General features: G+C 38.0%; 1 protein-coding gene across 2 annotated transcripts in view; it reads left to right on the forward strand.

Moving 5' to 3' along the window:
* ACSS3 (acyl-CoA synthetase short chain family member 3) overlaps positions 1-14,469 on the forward strand; it is a 142,482-nt gene that overhangs the window by 106,054 nt on the left and 21,959 nt on the right. For both annotated transcript variants that reach the window (XM_038558560.1, XM_038558561.1), the window contains 2 exons: positions 4,947-5,042; positions 7,777-7,840. In XM_038558560.1, the coding sequence (XP_038414488.1) occupies positions 4,947-5,042; positions 7,777-7,840 (160 nt within the window). The remainder of the gene's footprint in view (positions 1-4,946; positions 5,043-7,776; positions 7,841-14,469) is intronic.

Here is a 14,469-nt window from a genome sequence, read left to right on the forward strand (position 1 = left end):
CCTTCTGAATTCAACATAATTTCCCTTTTGCTTGCCATTCATAAATAATTTCTGTCAATATTTTCATGTGCATCTTGCCGAGATACGTATTTTTGTTCAACACATTATTTACAAAAAGAGAATCATTTATGCATTCTGTTTTACAGATTTTCTAAATAACATTTTGTAAGAATTATTTCCTATCAGGCATTTTTCTGTGATGTCTGAATAGCTTTACATTAATTCTTGATATGGAATAATCTCTATTTTTGGACAGTCTTCCAAACATTAATGTAAACAATCTTCTATACATTAACATAAATATCCTTGATGCTTACTTAATATTTGTGAATGCCTACAAATATCTCCTTTATATATCCCTTAAAGTGGAATAACTGGATTAAAGAGTATGTGCATTTTTAAGGGCTTTTTATAATTGCCAAATTGCCTTTCAGAAATATGTCGATCTATACACACACTAACACTTATGTAACAAAAAATCTTCACATTAAGATTATGTTTGGTTTATATGGGTCAAGTGTCTCCCTTGCACCACCTGACCAGGCCCTGGTCTTTCTGCTAGCCTAGTGACTTCTCCTGTGAATTGGTTCCTGACGTTTAGGAAGCCACAGAAATCTCTATATTAAACAACTATCTTAATACAGCCTCTGCCAGTCCATGCATTTTCTCACACACATCTCTCTCAAAACCCCAACTAAAATAAACCTGGTCACAGCATTTGAATGCTGTGCACATATTTACGTAAATTTTATTTGCATTGTTGTGATTCATTAAATTCTTGTTCAAAAGCCCTCATTAGCTTGCAGGATCACATGCTGAAGGCTTATGGTCTTAGGAGGTCTTCAAGATAGTTTTAAATGGTCTGTCTCCTCACTACAGATGATAATCTGAGCTTATTTCCTGTTACTACTTTCCTCGTTTATTCTTCTTCAGTAACACCAGCTGCCTAACTATTCCTGAAACACTCTAAGAATAAGCTTGCCTCAGGACCTTTGCACCTGTGGTTCCTTTCTCCTGGATACCTTGTCCTTAGATGTCATGTGACACAGCTCCTCGCTTGTTTCAGGTCTTTGCCTAAATGTCCACTTCTCAGGGATGTTTCTCCTGGCCACCAACCTGGAATTGCAGTTCCTTCCCATCACGTCTCATGCCCTGTCTATGCTTTTTAAAAAAGTCTTTAGTGCTTATCACTCTTTAACATGTCATAGGTTTTATTTATGTTTTTTGTTGTTGGTCTCTCCAACCAGGATGTGAGCTCCTTGACGATAGGAACTGTGGTCACTTTAGTTTCTTGTTCTCTCTCTAGTTCTACTAAGAGCACCTAACACGTTATAGGTCTTCAATAAATATTTGCTAGTGGGAGATAGGTCCCACCGTTATGTCCATTTGCAATTAGTAGAGACCAGGCTCATCTCTGATGCAAGGATTTTTTTTTTCCTCTGGGACACAGTCTGAGTGATTTCTCTTCAGCTCTCTGTGACCTACCTAAGAACCTCACAAATGGTGCACTTATCTGTTCAATTCTTCTCCTCGTTGGTAAGAACTATGCAAACCGGGGCAGACGGTTTAAATTTTCTAGGTTAGTCCTCAGTATTTTTCATTTGTAAAAAGAATTCCCTTTTCCCCCATCTCTTTATGGAGTTTGATTTAATGCAATAACATAAACAAAAAGCACTTAGCATAGTACACAGCGCCATTCATATTTGAAAAATATATATATATGTTTATAATATAGATAAACATATTAGTTCTCATTCCTTTTCTTCTTTTAGAGTTTGATTTTGGGAAAATTCCTGTAGGTAACAGCTCACTAATGCCATAAGGCAGAGAGGCAGTAAAGTGAAGTGTCTGCATTAGCTGTTAACACGGTATGAATATAAATGTACCAAAATAACATCTTCTTCACCACCTTGGGTTCCCTGCCACCTTCTTCCTGGGTGTCTCTTTCTAAGATTGGGTGTCTCTGGAAAGATTTCTCCCAATGTGGCATCCAGTTCTGCTCTCCAAGGAGAAAGTTCTGGTTTGTTTAAATGCAGCTATTTCCCGGTCACAGTGTGACATCTGGATTTCCTGTCTCCTTCCATAACCGGTTAATTACAGCCTGGACAGTGTGAAGTAGCTGTTTTTAGAACATCTTTGCAATGGAGCTTCGGGAGTCCTTAGAAGTTTGGGGAAGGCCAGGTGCATGCTGGAGGGCTTTCCCCAGCCAGGAGCTGATTTTGCACGTGCGCCAGCCTGAGAGTCGGGGGGTTAGGGTCTGTGTGCATCAGTGTGTGAGCACACGGGTATGTGCTTGACATTCAGGTGCATCGGTACGTTCTTTGCACGTCAGGGCATTCAGAGATACAGAGAAGACCAAAGTTTCTCCAACAACCCTTATGGCCTTTCTCATTCCACTTTCGTCCTAACCATGGCTCCCTGAGTGGAACCAGCCAACTGCCATTCCGTCCGCGTGTATCTTTTACGTGTCACTACCCACAGTTCTTTTTCCAAACCCCCAAATGAATATCAGACTAAAGACCATGAGCTACTCAAGTTACTCATGTTCAAAGCACCAACTAATATTGTCCACTGTGAGTGCCTGAATGGACAATCCTTTTCATTGCCCTTAAAATTGAGTCCCAGTAATCTTAGAGAAGAGGGTGCTGCTGTTCATGTCTTCCCATCCTGAATTACAACCAAACAGCTGAAGCTTAAAGGAGGGTAAGTGTGTGATCACTGTACAAAGATGCTAAGAATCCCAGGCAGGATGTGTAGCGTCAGCTTAGTCATTCCCGGGCCTCTGTTGAAGACTAGGTTTTATTTTCACCCCCTCTTCCCATGTCTCCTTTGGCCCCATGGTAGAGGGAGAAGAACAGAGTGCTGCCATCTCTTCTCGGAGTCCACACAGGCGTGAGATGAAGCAGAGTGCCGTCAGGGTTCTGTTGTGGGTTTGTGCTTGTTCCCCCTCCAGACAGCAGGCCCTGCAGCCATTGGAAGGTCCATTGGTAGGCTCTCAAGCCATCTGCTGACAAGGTGCTGAGAGGCTCTTCGGTGTTAAAAAATGTAGAGAGTTTGAACTTGAAATAATTGGAGTGCCTCTGGTGATAAACTCAACTTGATGGGCCACACTTTTAACACAGAAGATGGACTTCGGCGACTGCTTCCCCCGCCACGTGGGTGAGGGGAACAGAAGCGCCATCAAGAGGACATCTCTCTTCCTCCTGTGTCCTGGTAGCTTCTGTTGCTGTTGTCACCTTGCTCTGTCTGGCTCCTCACTTGACAGGTTGCTTCCTGCTGTCACACTGCTCTTGTCTCTCTGTCAGTCTGGAGGACAGCTGAGGTCAGTACTGAGACATTTTTAAAAAGGCAACAGGAAAAATGCGGCCGACCTTTCCCAACACGGGGGTCTCCTTCCCTGCTTGGCTGGTGCTGTGGGGAGTAGAGGCAGGGGTGTCACACGACTGATGGAATGCCATTTTGTAAAATACTTGCCCATTTTTTGTCACGGGATGAAAACATCTGAGTCGTTTGTCATGGTACGAAACATTGGTGACGGTATGAAACCATTTGAAAATTCTTTGTTAAACATCGGAAATGTCTGCTCTGGTGACTTGCTGCCTCTTCTCAGCAGTGACCATATGGCTTAGCATCTTAAGCACTGGACTGTGACTTAGGAACTGTGTGCCAATGTTCCAGAGTCCATCTTCTGTTATTGATGCCAGCTGAACCACCATCCATAAAATGCAAATAATAAACCTAACTACTCTGGAAAGTAAAGATCAGTAATAAATTCTTTCCACCATTCTAAAGTGATATAAATGTATGATAAATTGTGGCAGAAACCATAGTGGAAAGAATACATTCTGAGTCCTTAGGAAGATAGATGTTTTTTAATATTTTGGATTACTTTGGATCCAGTTGGCTTGGCAATTAGTCCCTTGGTATACATACGGTATGTTTGTGTGCATAATACTGAGCCACTAGTTCTGAAACTTCCCACAGTCGATGCCTCCTATCTTTCTCCTCCACTCATGCAAGTCTCATACTTAAAAGATTCTGCTAAGACCAAACTTGTGTTTACCAATAATGACAAAGGCATTTGTCCATGAAATCATCATTTTCAGAACGATGGCTATCATTTAATAGCTGCTATTATTCTATTAACAACTTGAGACAGAGAAATTGAATTTATCATTTTTGTTCATCAATGTAAGTTAATCATGGGTAAGTCTCTGGTCTTGATGAAATAATCAGCATAAAAAATAAAAAAAAAGAAATAATCAGCATAGCATACATGTCCCTTCTTCCTTCCTTCGTGCCTTCCTCCCCACCTGCTTGCCCTTGTTTGCCTGCCTTTTAGAAGCCCAGGAACAGCAGATTGAGAGCAATTTGATTCAGCATTGGTAAGGTCAGCTTTGGATACAAGGTCTCTAGGCAGGTGTAGTTCTTTAAAAATTAGAGTTGATATTGTTCATATATTCTCAAAAATCTCTGGGTCACTTATTTCAGAGATTAAGCCACAAATAAGAGAAATTTCTGGCATGTAGCTATTGTTTTCCATGATAAAATGGAAATGTGTGTGAAGAGAAGGCATCTTTTCTAGAGATCATTGAGTTTTTAGCATGTGTTGTAAAATTCTCATAGCCATGTAATTCTGCATTCTGCTTGCCGGCTGATTCATAACCAAGAACATTAGAGAGAACTCTCTTTTCTTTAGAAGGAGCATCACTATATACATTATTCTGAATTTGTGTCCTTAAGTTTTAAAACTGTTGATCTGATATCAATTACTAGATTTTTTTTCATTTTTAAATAATGCATTTCCACCCTTCATCTATCCCTCGTGCAAGTTAAATTCTATTACAAACTGAGGGGGGAGCGGGCAGGTAAGGGGCAGTGCACACAGTGAAGAAACATCATGATCTCAAGTTTAAATATTAAACGATAAATATTTATTTCTCCAGAGACTGGATCCCCAATTACAGCATCCTGCATTGGATTAGGTAATTCTAAAACACCTCCTCCAGGACAAGCAGGAAAAAGTGTTCCAGGATACAATGGTGAGAAGTGACCCTGATTATTTGGAATGTGTAAGGTTAATAAATTTGGTATTTTTTCCATGTCTAATGTGAATCAAACTGCACAGTCAGTGCTTAAAAGTATTTGATTGAATGAATACATTGTACTAAAAATAAATGCCTTAATTTTGTTATTAGTCAATTGGATCAAAAATAAGATTGTTGACTTCCAAGGACATGTTCTAAATGACTGTAATAACCAAGAAAATAATATTTATAAGGCACGTTAAGAATATGGCTGTAAAAATATTTATGAAACACTTGCTAGGTGCAGAGTACTTTGCATATATCATTTCACTTAATGATGAATTATATTTAATTCAGAGGTATCGTTATCACTCTAAAGATGAGTTAACTGGTGCCTGAAGAGACTGAATTACTTTTCTTAGATAATATGGCTGGTTAGGTCCTATAGACAGTGCAGACCATCATGTTTTATTTTGTTGGTTTGTTTGCTTTGCATGTTTTTGCTACAAAAGCTGCAGTTTTTTCCCATTAATATGCTACCTTTTAACTTAGGAGTGACGGTAAAGTTTCTGAACCATGTTGGCTAAAAATAAATATAAAAAACTAAGGATTCTAAATAGAAAAATCACTTCATCCATACTGGTAGTATGTGACAATGAGATACAATGTATTTTAAATATTTGCTTTAAATTGTTGGTAAGGCTACAGTGGTTCAATAATTTCCCTTGGGCTCCACTTGCTAGTTATATAAGTTACACAAGTCACCTAACTTTTAAGAAATTCAATTTCCTTATTTCTAAATGGGAATAATAATTCCACATGCTTCATAGGGTCACGATGTAACACAGTGAAGCATTAACACAAGCACTTGCCAGTGAACAGACTGAACTAAGTCTTAGCTAGTAGCGTGCTGATATTTCCTAGAAGCCAGACAGGCTGACCTAATTTAGACTTATACATTCATTTCACAGACAAGGAATATGAAGAACAGAATTTATTTTATTTGCATAAGGTCACAATTTAGCTTAACAGATTTACGAGGAAAATCCATCTTTGGTGGACAGAATATGGATCCTACATATAGTTTCTATTAGCATGTAAATCATAAAATGTAGAGACTTATCCCTTGCCTCTCTGACATAAAAATATATTTTCTTTCTAGGACAATGATTAGTTAAGGAAACGTGGATCATTTGACTTAGCCTAGTAGGTGTATTTATAAAAAGACACTTTGGAATTTTTCTTTTAAGAGCAGAAAGAGATATTCTGTGAAGTCAGTGACTTTTCCAGGCATGGGAAGGTGAACCCAGCTCCAGTGAAACCCACACTTTGAACAGTCCTGTCATCCTTGCTCCTTTTATCAGAAAAAAATTGCTTTGTGTTGAGCCATTTTTAGGGGCTGATGTTTGTGGGAGATGTTAAATACATTTCCCTTTCAGTATTTTTATATCCAGCTATAAGAAAGAGTTAAGCTTTGATGCCTCATGAAATTTCAGTACAGAAGTTTCTCATTGTCTGAAAGCCATTGGCTTACAGACAGCATAGGTTAAACATTAGAGTTTAAGTATCTATAACCAAGGAGGTAGTGACTTTATGACTCATAATTTTCATGTTTTGTGGTTAGGCAGAGATTCAGAAGCATAATGTAGTATTCAGTATGAGGATAAAAAAGTGATATCCACCTGGAAAAGCAAAGAAAACCGTTTTTTTTGTGTGTGAAAACTTTGATGTAGTGTAACAGTCGCACATTCATTGAGTACCTTACACAAGCTTGTCACTTACTCTCTTCAAGTAAGTCTTACAAGAACACTGAGCAAAGAATCACTCCCACTTTTTATATAGAGAAACCAAAGACAGAATATTTATACAGGGGCACAGAGTAAATTGGCCACGGCATTGAGATTTGGGGGACACAAAGTTTAGTTAGGCATGACCTCCACCCTTAATGACCACCCAGTCTTGTGAGAGGAATATGCATACCACTACTAATTGTCAGAATAGAATTCTAAAGTAAAGTGCTCTGAAAACACAAAGAAGGGAATGATTAATTTTTTCTGGGGACAATGTCCTTCTTTTCTCATAGCTTCGCTTAGTAGAATAATCTGGATGGATGACGCCACATAAAGGATCAATTAGAGCTTAGAACATGATGATATATCCTCATTTCCAGTTTGCACTAGGGGTTGTAGGATGTGGATACAGGCTTCGACCTCCTAAAATCTTTCAGGACTGGAATAGTGTGGCCCAGAAAGCACCACTGGGATGATATTTGGGGAGGCTTAAATGGATCTTTAAGGCTTAGAAGTGGATATTAAGCCTTGAATCACAAAAAGGGGTTTCCCACACTTTTAAAAACTTTATTTTTATTGCTTGAAATATTTTTTGGCCTATTTTAGAACTTTATTTGTTTCCTTTTGCGTCTATTTTTAATGTTTTTGATAGAATAGGAGGCTACGTTGAAGTGGATATAAACATGGATTATGAAATTAACAGCATGTTTGAAATACAATGTCTTAGGGAGTTTCTGAGGGAAAATTCATGGTCTTGTTAAGAATCAAAGCATGTGCCCTTTGAATTTTTTGTGAGACATGTTAGCATAGTTATATGTTCATTGTCTCATAGGAATTAAAAAAAGCCTGTGAAGCTACAGTTTTGGGGGTTGGAATATAGGAAACATGGAAAAGTTCAAGCTTTAAGGCTACACATTTTTATTCAAATTTATGTTATTTGTTTCTATTCTACTTTGCAGTTATGATTTTGGATGACAACATGCAAAAACTGAAGGCTCGATGTTTAGGAAATATTGTGGTAAAGTAAGAAAAATTTACAATGCTTCTATTTAAGAGCACAAGAATTGGTATATAATAGTAAGAAAAACATACAATGGATAGCACTAAGTAGGAGGTTGCAAAATAAGCTCACGCATGGCTAGACAGTACCCAGTGCCAACCTCTTGTCATTTAAACATGGAAGCCCCATAAAGTAGGATAAATTTAAATATGATTTTTTATAAAGATAAATCTAGCATTTTAAATAGTTTTTTGATGATACAAATAATGCATGGGTGATCTATTTAACTGAAATACCAAAAATATAAAGATGTATTTAAAGTTTCTATACTCCCACCCTTTAGCGATACAACATGAATTTTATAGTATGTATGTGCCTTTCCTTTTTTTTTTAATTTTTTTTATTTATTTATGATAGTCACACAGAGAGACAGAGAGACAGAGGCAGAGACACAGGCAGAGGGAGAAGCAGGCTCCATGCACCGGGAGCCCAACGTGGGATTTGATCCTAGGTCTCCAGGATCGCGCCCTGGGCCAAAGGCAGGCGCTAAACCGCTGTGCCACCCAGGGATCCCCTGTGCCTTTCCTTTTGATCAGCATTTTAGATGCTTATTCTTGTATTTCCATTTTTCCTTAACCCTGTTTCATGAGCATGTTTCGCTTCAACTCTGCCTCTAAAAGTGTTTATTCCCATTCTAGAAATCTTGGTCTTTTTTCTTTAATATTTATGATTTATTTATGATGGTAAATAATACCATATTGAACATCGTTTTTTTATGTTGTCTTCTCTCCTTTTCTGATAATCGCTATCGTATTGAATGATTTCTAAAAGTGTAAGTATCAGGTCAAATAGTAGCATAATATAAAATCCCCAACTCAGCAAATACCACAATTCCTGACTAACATTTTCATCCTTGTTCATTTGTAAACAACAGTTGTCAAAAGCGTCAAAATTGGAAGTGCAAATAGTGAAATTTGCTTTGAATAAATCCATATTTTAAAATTGTCATGCTAAAGGAAGCTGAAATGCAAGTTGATTAAATCGGGGGACAAACAAGGTGTGACTATTTTAATAATTGATACAGGTTGCTTTAGTGCCTCTGATTGGGAACATTGGCATCTTTACTGATATGGTTTAAGTAGTAGAATTTGGCAGAAGGAGCCGCTGTAAATAAAGAACATTGTATGTCAAACTTTGAAAAAAATTTGTTTTCCTACTTATTTAGAAGAATTCTTGGGACGCCTGAGTGACTCAGTCAGTTGAGTGTCCAACTCTTGGTCTCACCTCAGATCTTGATCTCAGGATCATAAGTTCAAGCCCCGCAGTGAGCTCCACACTGGGCATGGAGATTTCTTTAAAAAATAAGATAATAAAAGAAAATAATTTTCATGACTCGGCATCCTGTCTCAGGTTAGAGACCTAACCTCAGGTATGAAATTTCTCAGATTAGGTCTCTGAACTGCAGAATATTGGACACATAACCTCACCCTTTCCCTAAACTAAACCTAACCTGAACCCAAACCTGAACCCTAGACCTGAGAGACGAAAAAAAAAAAAAAAAAAGAAACAAAAAACAAAAAAAGATGTGGTATATTTATATAATGGACTCTTACTCGGCAGTGAAAAAGTACAAGATCTTAGCATTTACATGGATGGAGCTAGAGAAAAAAAAAATCTCAGGTTAATAAAACATTTAAAATTCTGTGAAAATTAAATGAAAAACAGTAACTTTAAAAAGAATGGATTTCTTCAGATCAGGATACGTTAACCTTACAAAAAGCTAGTGGAGCAGATATACTTTATGATACAATTCTCAGATTCTCGTGGTATCCCTAGATAGGTAAGTACTATATTATTTTTTTCAAGTTTAAATTTTAAGACATCTTTTTAAAAAACTGATTATTTATTTATTCATTCATGAGAGACACACAAAGAGAGGCAGAGATATAGGCAGAGGGAGATGGAGGCTCCCTGCAGGGAGCCCCAGGTGGGACTTGATCCCAGGACCCCGGAATCACAACAGGAGCCGAAGGCAGACGCTCAACCACTGAGCCACGCAGGCGTCCCAAATTTTAAGACACTTGTTGTCAAGATGGAAAAGTTAAAAACTGAATATACCATTTATATTCATATTATTCTGAGCTAGAATGCATGTTCACATAGAGCTGGTTGAAATCTGACTTCTTAGGGGGAAATGGAGAATTGGGGGAAAGCGTTCTAAGAAATTAATAATCTGAGCAAAATTATAGGTGGATGTTTAGCTTACTTAGGGAAGCACTTGGTTTTTGAAAGCCCTCTAGCAGCACACATTTTTATATAACCTTCTCAATATAAGTGAGCCTATTTCATAAAGCAACTCTGTAAGATCCTAAAGGTGTATTTGATGCCAACAGTTTTATACCCTCTGTGTGTTTTGCCATTCTAATTATTGGTTGTTTTGCCCTACTTCCATTCAAAAACAATATAGCAGTCGCCCATATAAACTATATTTTTTCTTAAAGCCATTAATGTTACTGGTACTTAAAAAGTAACACAACCATTGCCTTAAAACATTTTATGGTTTAGATTGTCACCAATTCAGAATTATTTTCTACTCTCTGCATTCCTAAACAGGGAATTTTATTGCACTGATCTGAGATTCTGAAATTTCTATGTGAATTCTTGGAATATACAATATATTATGATATGCAGTGGAGTTTGTATCCTGCCTTAAGAGTGAGAGACGAGATGTTTGAAAATGTTGTATATATATTCAAAAGGTAAAGAAGAAAAAACAGGAAAAAAAAATAGTTCCCATCAAGATCTTGCTCTTTTTTTCGTAAGAGTAGTTGAAACCTTATTATAGGAACTCATTTGTAATATCTGGGAGGATATTCCAAAGGATTTCCTTTGTAAACCCACTTCTCTAGTGGCCATTCCACCCTAACCTGTCAACCTCAAAATTACTCGTGCATCTCAGTGGCTGCCTGCAGAATGTGTAGGATGTTTTCATGTTTAACATCTATCGGTAAGGTTTCTTTGTTTTAGTCCATAACTGTTCTCTGTGCCTTGAGGGGATACATCATTCACCCAGAATGGGACTAGCCAATGAATGCTTTATAGAAGCTCATAAAAAATATATGTTTAATTGAATTAAGGGAAAGAAAAAAAAAACCCAAAGCTTCTTGACTTAATAAAAATTGTTGCGGTTCTAAAAAAAAAAAAAGTATGTAATTTGAGAGAGAAGGATTTTTTTTTCATATAGACCACATTCTAAAGAAAGTTTGTGATCTGAAAGCAGACTCCTTTTCAGAGATTAGCCACAGGAGTCCCAAGAAAACTTAGGTGGATACTGTAAAAGGGAGTATATATGGTGAGTGGGGTCCACCAGGGACTTAAAACTGAGATGGTGTCAAAAGCTACCTCTGGGAGTGATCCCTGGCCAGAAATAGATGTCCACTCTCAATTATTCATATCTAGGCTTCTCTTTATTATTTTATTATTTTGTGTAATAACTATGTAGTAGCAGTGTAGGTTCACTAATTATACTTGTAGTATAATTACAAGAATACAGGGAAAATCAGCATGGAATATTTGAAATGTATGGGGCTCCAACTATATTAAAGTTAGCCAATAAAAAAAAATGACTCATTGTTTTAATTCCAAATTTGTTTGCTTTTGTAAGTACTGCTGTAGCTGCTTCTTCCACTATAAAATCTGTTATGAACAAGATAAATCACATTGGAAACTATCTTTCTGTGGCAGTTTCTTTAAAATCTGAGGCTATAATCATATTTCCACCCTTTCAAGATATTAAATGTAATGATTCATTTTATCATATTAAGACGATTCACCCTAAAATGAGAAATAGTGGTATGTGGAAATGTTGAACAGAAAACTCTTGTTCCACTTAATTTTTTCCACTTCTCTGTTAACACTTTTTAGAAATCGCACTGTTTTGCTTTCTTGGGAATCCCTTCACTGGAAGATAGACGTTTAAATGATTCCTCAACTACTGTAGACCGTAGGATGTAATAAGCATGAATCCTACAGCTTTTCTAGATTCTCTGCATTCATAGGATTTGCCTTTCTAGTAGAGAAGAAACTACATGTCTTTGTGGATGTTAGCAAATTCCTTTGATTCTGAAACCTACTCCAGGCAGTTAATTTAGTGGGAAAGTTATGGTATCTGAATTGCTATGAATACAGAATGTTCATGAATTTTGGGAGGTATTCCTGCAATTGCATCCAGAGCCCTAAAGTGCAGAAATAAAACTGAGTCTGTAATTTCCAAGCAACACAGAACAGGCCATGAAAGAAAATTTTAACTGCAATTGCCTTCCTCAGTACCCTAGAGCTCACCGTTATTAAAGCCATAGGTCTCTGGCTACTGTCACAAGCAGGCAATAGTTGATCAAAACCAACTTGTGCTGGGTAATACATCTTTTCCACAGTATGCAGGTTTTTTTTTTTTTTTTTTTTTTTTTAAAGGGGAAAAATAAGTCCTCCTTTATGGGCTTACGTTTTCCATGGATCGGATCCAGTTGTTGCTACTGGAAGTGCAGCTTTCCACCTCCTGCTATGTGCCCTGGTCTGTGCCCCGCAGGCCTGGGCGCAGGAGGAGGGCGCTGTACCTGGAAGGCATCGTCCACGTGGCTTCCACTCTGCTACCTGCCGGTTTCTCAGCCTCCAGATGTTGACTCCTGTCCCCTGTTGACTCCTGTCACATCGTTATAGCTTCGCAGGAGTGACTTAGTCACTGTGCTGCTGTCTTGGGAAAGGGTCAGGACAGCTTTCTTTTCATCAGTGTATCCCTTTGAGTAAAACTAAGGGTGACACATAATTGTAATCACGTTCCTTTCTAAATGTCATTACACAGATTTTATAGTAAGATCATTTATTAGCCTTACACCATCACGGTGAGATAGTGGGGCAGGTATTATCCTCATTTTAGACATGGGCATCTAAACATCTGTAGTAGTTGTGCAGCTACAGCTCACATTTATAACCTAGTCATTTTGTCCCGAGAGAAAGAAATGATGGCTTAATCATTCTCTTTGTGGGGAGACAAAAGGCAGCCTCATAAGAAAATCTCAGGTAAAGCTACAGACTCCAGTGGAAACGCTAGGAGTGCAAAGTTGGGATCTACCCCCAGAATTCTCTAGGGAACAGGAGTTAGGTCTTCAATTTAACTTCTGTTACCATGGGGATTGCTGATGGAACAGTAAATACAGATCATCCTGTATCTGGGAATGGAGGCGTGTATGCGTTATATTCCAGAGTGGTCGGGAATGTCACCTTCTACAGCGATGACCAGTCCCTTCTTTTCTTATCTGTTTAAGGATTTCTCAGCGCGCGCGCGCACACACACACACACACACACACACACACACACACACAGAGGATCACTTGAGTTATTTCTCTTTCCCTTTAGGAATGGGTTCTTAGGAAAGACATTCTCTAAGGGTAACTCTTGATCTACCCTTGGACAGGTTGCAACAAAACTTCCCTTTTCACTCTGCTTGAAAGAGTTGGGAAAGGTATCACAGAGTGGCAACAGCCTTATCTTGGATTTGAAGGAGGAGCGTAGGCACCATCCAGAGTGGGTCCCAGTATTTTCAAACCTTCCCCTCCTCCTGCCAGTCTAATGTATCTTCATGTTATTGTAACTACAGATGAAAATTTTCTTTTTCTGCAACTTCAGAAGAAGGCCCCAGGGCATCCATTATTCCAGGAGCAATAGGATAATCATTAGGATATTCAACAAGAAAAATGTTAATTTGCAATTCTGTTTTAAAAAAAATCTACTCTAGCTCATATATACACCGAACATCTCTCTGGAGCTTATTGCTTCTCTTCTCACGTGTTTTATTTCATATATATATATATATTAGTCATGGTTACCCCCAATTCTGGAAACCTCTCTTCCTGTATTTCTTTAGGACCATTATATGGCATCTTTTAAGGTTCTTTTTTTAGACTCCGTTTCTAATGTTGAAATTGCAACATCCGAATTTTTAAAACACATCAGACTCTATTAGTGAAGAACAGATAGCTTCCCCTCATTGTATCCTGCTAATTACTAATTGCAATCTCTTATCTTGCTCTCCAGCCTGTTCTTCAATTCAATTTGGGGATAATGAAGTAGTTTTCTGGGGACATGTCAGAAATGATCAGGAGACTCAGATGTCATTTCCAGCAGATCCACACCTTGGCTTTTAGGTGTGGCTTCGTTTCAGTGATAAAACTTTCCCTTCCAAGAGCTCCTGCCAGTACAGAGTCCAAGGACCTGGTGTAAAACTTGTCTGACGAACATCTTTACCTTATTTCATTAACTTAAGGGAATAGACATCATTCATGACAGTCTTTCTCCCTAACTGTATTGTAAAAACACTAGACTTTCACGTCTTCATCTTGTCTTCACTGGCTGATTCTATTCACACCTTCCCCGTCTTAGAATCAGCCTGCCTCTCTGCACTCCATCAATGACATATCTTTCCTTCCAGTCACCCACAGACTCTTAAAAAATATAGTCTAAAAAAAAAAATATATATATATATAGTCTAGCTTCCTGCCTCCTCTTACTTTGTTTACTTTTTAGTCACTCCCATTATTGTCTGCTCTGTGCCCCTGAAATGGCAATCCTGAGAATACTCAGTGTATCTTCATTGTT

This window comes from Canis lupus, chromosome 15 (genome assembly GCF_011100685.1).
Source record: "Canis lupus familiaris isolate Mischka breed German Shepherd chromosome 15, alternate assembly UU_Cfam_GSD_1.0, whole genome shotgun sequence".
Classification (NCBI taxonomy): Eukaryota; Metazoa; Chordata; class Mammalia; order Carnivora; family Canidae; genus Canis; species Canis lupus.